Raw genomic sequence first — 4739 nt, 5'->3', positions numbered from 1 at the left:
ATGGTTTTACGTTCGGCAGATTAATCCATTCGAGCCCCCTTCCCTTTAAAGCTAATACTTTCGTCCTTTCCTACTGCCTATTGGACCGGTACCCATATGATGTAAACATTAACTTTGGGAGAATGTTAGGTTAAAGCTTTCTTACAATCCATTATTAGCTGATATCGCCCTAAGTGCCTTCTGGTAATTATGATAACCCCTGTTAGCGCCATATTAATTCTAATCCAATTTATGCATTTCGTTATTGATCGACCTGGAAGCTAATGTTGTGATAAGGTATATAACATACTTTTGGAAATAAATGAAAAAGGATATTGATTTATAAAAAAAGAATACATATTTTTTGTTAAAATAACTACAAATAATTTTGATTTTATTTAGAACAGTTCTCAAATGTCAGTTACTTAAATTTTTTCTTAATTATAAATTAATTTAATCGGTATAAAGTGCAGCAATATTTTTCTTTGTAAAAATATATTTAATAAAATTAAAATTAAAAAAAAATGCAAAGCTTGATTTAAATACTTTGCTTTTTATTTTGATACAAAAATTTTAGTTTTTTCATTTAATATTAAAATTGAAAAGATATTTGTCATGACAAATAAACAAATATTACTATTGTTCTTAATTATTTTAAGATTTTGTTATTATTTTTTGCTTATTATCAGCACTGTGCGTTATTTTGAATGTTTAATGAACATATGAGAATACAAATTTTGAATGATTTGTTAAGATTTTCCATAAAATTAAAACCTAGAAATTTAATTTAATAAATTTAAATATTTTTCAAATTTAGCACATCCAAAACAAAAGTTTTTTTTAGTAAAAAAGCTAAAGCTTATAAAAAATATTATTAAATTACATACATAAAATAAATGCTTAAAAGCACACAATTACAAACTATTAAAACTAAATTATAACTAAATACAATGGAATCTCTTTTAACTATTAAACAAAACTAAACATATCGAAAGTATATAACGATATATGGGGCATGTAAAATAGTAATGCCAAGATATTTCTGATATATAATGATATTAGTTCTATTCTAACAAATTATTTATTAGCATTAACACCTTCATTTTCCTTTTTTCTTTCTTCACGTATTCGTTTAAAGGCCTCCGTTTTAACAAAGTCAACTGAATTATAAACTACTGTACTTTGTACTGGAGCCCGGGCTGAGGGATCAGCTGCTAAACCCAAACGTCCAACGCCAGGATTATTTAAATTACCCACACTCATACTTTGACGATTAATGGCCGGAGCATTTGCTACATCCAAATCGAAATATTGTAGTTTATGTTCGTTTTTAGGTGGTGGTTGTATTTGTGGGGGTATTGTGTTAGTTGTATTAGACAATTGTTGCATAGCTGCATTAGCTGAAGCGGTACGCTGATGCTGTATGCTAAATACTGTAGGCGGAGCATTTACAGCAGTTGGTGTATTACACAGTGAAGCATTTGATGTATTAAATGCATAATTAGGTCTGGGTTGTCGTGGTAATGTTCTAGTTTCCATTAGATATGAAGTGTTTGATGTTTCAGCATCGCTTGGTAGCACCATTGAGAGTGGAGCACCTGTGGTACGTCGTGTATTATTTCCCAAAGTATTTGAATTGCCAATCTGTAAAAACAAAACAAAGTTTTTTTTTTAATTTTATATAAAAAAAACATTTGGGAAAAAAGTCTCTTACCTTATAAGCATTCGGTTTATTTTTACGATCCACTGAAGGTGGTTTCAGTGGTATATTTTCACTACCAACCAGACCAGCTGGTGTTTGTATTTGTGTTGCATGCAAACGATTTGCCAAATTGTCCACTTGCTGCACGGCCAACTGTGGCGGTTTAGCTGGTAACTCCTCTGGTGGCTTGTCAGCTTCAATACTCAATTTAGGTTTCAATTTGCGATTGACTGGTGGCAAATTTGTTTGTTCGATGAAATCATAACGAAATACATTACCCTCAACCTTACTGGGTGCTGCATTTGTATAACAATGTGGTCTTGGTAATGTGCGCATATTTGTTGTTGATTGTGGACCTAAAGAATGAGCCACTGAAATCACGGACGATGGTGATCCTGGCACAGTATCTAGGCCCGCCATTAAATTGGGTGTAGAAGCTGCTATGGGATTGGCCTCTGGACTTGTTACTTTTTCCAGCAAATGTGCCATATTATAGTAGGGTAGTTGATGTGAACGTGGTATGTCATAGCTTTCTTCAACCACAGATCGGGCATCTCGTGGTCCTATTATAGCAGGTGATGTATTTTCCGTATCGGAAAATTGTGGCAAATCTCGGGTTAATCTAAAAGGAAAATAATTTATCAGTTTTAAAGTAGAAATGTTTATCATAACTGAGTAGTTACTAAAAACTTTTTATAATTATTTTTAAGTTTAGTAACATGAGTACCAAGGAGACACAATCTAGCAAATACTGAATTGTTTCTTATAAAAAACTGCTGCGATCTACGATCTAACAGATGCTAATTAACTAACTAACTTCTTCTTCGATGATTCAAAATATTCTCATAAACGTCACGCTTATGTAAATATACATGTTTCATATAATCATCATCACTTGAATCCCTACATGAACTAGTTCTTTCTGAAATACATACGTTCTCAAATAGTTTACTTACTTTTCATTGTCCTTAAAGTCCAAAATTAAATTGTTTTTATTTTTTAATACTTTAGCCAATTTCTCCAAACAATCATTGGAGTTTTGTGTTGTCATGCCTTGTTGCTCTTTTTTGACATCGTCAGGTAGTTTGGAAAAACGTTGTGAATATGTCAAAACAAAAGATTCATTTTCCACCGAACTATCGGAAGGTCTAGTATTACGATCTGTAAATAAAATAGACATGTTAGTTATCAAATCATGAATTCTTATAAAGAAACTTGTTGCTTCTAATATTTTTGCGTGTTAAATATTCCAGAAGAAAAGTGTAACCATTCGCTAGTTAAAGAATAGCAAGCGTAACAATTCTACATCGACTACTTTTGTAGATGATGTCAAAGTGTTTTTCGCATGTTTTAAGTAAATTTTACAAAATATATCTAATACACACCCATATTTTCTCTTAAGGGCATAGGATGTGCCCATTCGTCGTCATCGGTAAAAACACTTTCAGAATCTGAATCGGACTTTTGGCTACGATTTTTGAAACATTAATAGGTTGTTGCTAAAAAAATTAAAAAATTTTTATAAATCCCACAAAAAAAATAATTTTTTTTATGAAAAAAATTACCACCGTTCCACAATTTGTAATTTTGGGAGAGTACGATTGATCATTGGTTAAATTTAAACCAATATTATTATGAACTCTAGGTGTGTCATAAAACTTTGGATCCAAATTATTTAAAGGCGTTGAAGGATTTTCACTATCAAGCTGCAAAAAAAAAAAAATATAAAAATGTTAAATTATAAATACAAAAAACTAATATTTAAGCTCACCATAAATTTCGGACTACCCGAATAACATTCGCTAATGGGTATATAAGGTCCTGATGCTGTACTCAAAGCCGGTGAAGGTTGTACGCTATGCTGTTGAGATTCTGGTAGTGGTGTATTGTTTAAAACTAAATTTTCTGGTATCTTACGTACAACACCATTTGAACTGACTGATAAACGTGAAGTATCCTGAAATGCAGCCGTATTCAAGTACAAAGCTGCCGATGATGATGTATTCGGTGGTGCTGCTGTATGCTGAGCATTAGCAGCCATATTAACCAATTGTTGTTTTTCAAATTGTGCATCACACAATAGTGTTTCGCGATTAGTATACTCTGTATTAACATAGGCACTATCGTTACTATGCTGATATGATGTCGATGAAGTGGACGAAGAAGCGTTTGTTAGATTTGCACTTGTAGTGGCTGCTGTCAGAGGTTGTTGTTCTACAACATTTAAAGGCCTTCTAAGAATGTCATTGTTAAAACTCTGACGAGTATTACTTGCATTGGTACCACTTGAAGAATTAATGGTTGTGGTAGTGGTATCATTTGATGAATTGGTGTGTGTGGTAGCAGCATTGTTTTGGTTGCGATTTTCATCTGTTTTAAAAAAGAGTAATGTTACAATTTAGCACTTTTTGTCCATTGAAGTTTGTTTCTTTTATTTTTTACCTTGTGATTGTTTAGTATCATGCAAATGACACACCTGACATATACAATTAACCCAATCACGCATATCCGTTTCCGTATCCGCTGCCAAATAATATGTACGTTTTGGTGTTTTAATATCAAACATAAATTGAAATTTTTGTTTGCGATTTTCCAAACGCAAACCACAATCGACCTGTTCACATTGATCCAAATCGATGACACCTTTCAATTTGCGACACTTACGGTCGGCATAGTATTCAAGGCAAAACTGTTCGGGTATCTCGCCTTGTTTCAAAGTAAACCAACGTCTACGCCAACGCTACAAAGGAATTGAAAATAAAAACAATAATAAATAATATTTCGCAAGTTAGATCGCAATACAACACACCAACAAACACTTGTTACACATTATTATAAATATTATATTAATTATGATAAACTAAACAAAATTATTTGTATGTATTGTGTTCATATAATAAAAAAAAAAACAGCGTAAACAACAATGTTTTTAGAGTAGATAAAAAAGAAAACACAAAAAACAACGTATAAAATATAGGGTTTTATTTCAAATACATATGTCAGGAATATTATTTTTTGCGTGCTTAAAACAAATTTGGTTTCCCCTTCCATTTAATAA

The 4739-nt window shown here is 31.8% G+C and overlaps 1 protein-coding gene across 1 annotated transcript; it reads right to left on the bottom strand.

The window, feature by feature from the left end:
• Positions 1-621: 621 nt before the first annotated feature.
• On the bottom strand, positions 622-4421 carry LOC119606318 (protein daughter of sevenless). The gene is given in 6 exon segments (XM_037959762.1): positions 622-1623; positions 1694-2303; positions 2638-2842; positions 3067-3166; positions 3247-3387; positions 3453-4421. Coding segments are annotated over 6 exon segments (2418 nt in total). The 5' UTR covers positions 4248-4421; the 3' UTR covers positions 622-1056.
• Between the last annotated feature and the right edge of the window lie 318 nt (positions 4422-4739).

This window comes from Lucilia sericata, unplaced genomic scaffold (genome assembly GCF_015586225.1).
Source record: "Lucilia sericata isolate MDLA Ls3-8-SP2 unplaced genomic scaffold, ASM1558622v1 Contig000572F_arrow, whole genome shotgun sequence".
In the NCBI taxonomy this organism is placed as follows: domain Eukaryota; kingdom Metazoa; phylum Arthropoda; class Insecta; order Diptera; family Calliphoridae; genus Lucilia; species Lucilia sericata.
Note: the sequence above shows the minus strand (reverse complement) of the source record. Positions and strands in the feature narration are given on the sequence as shown.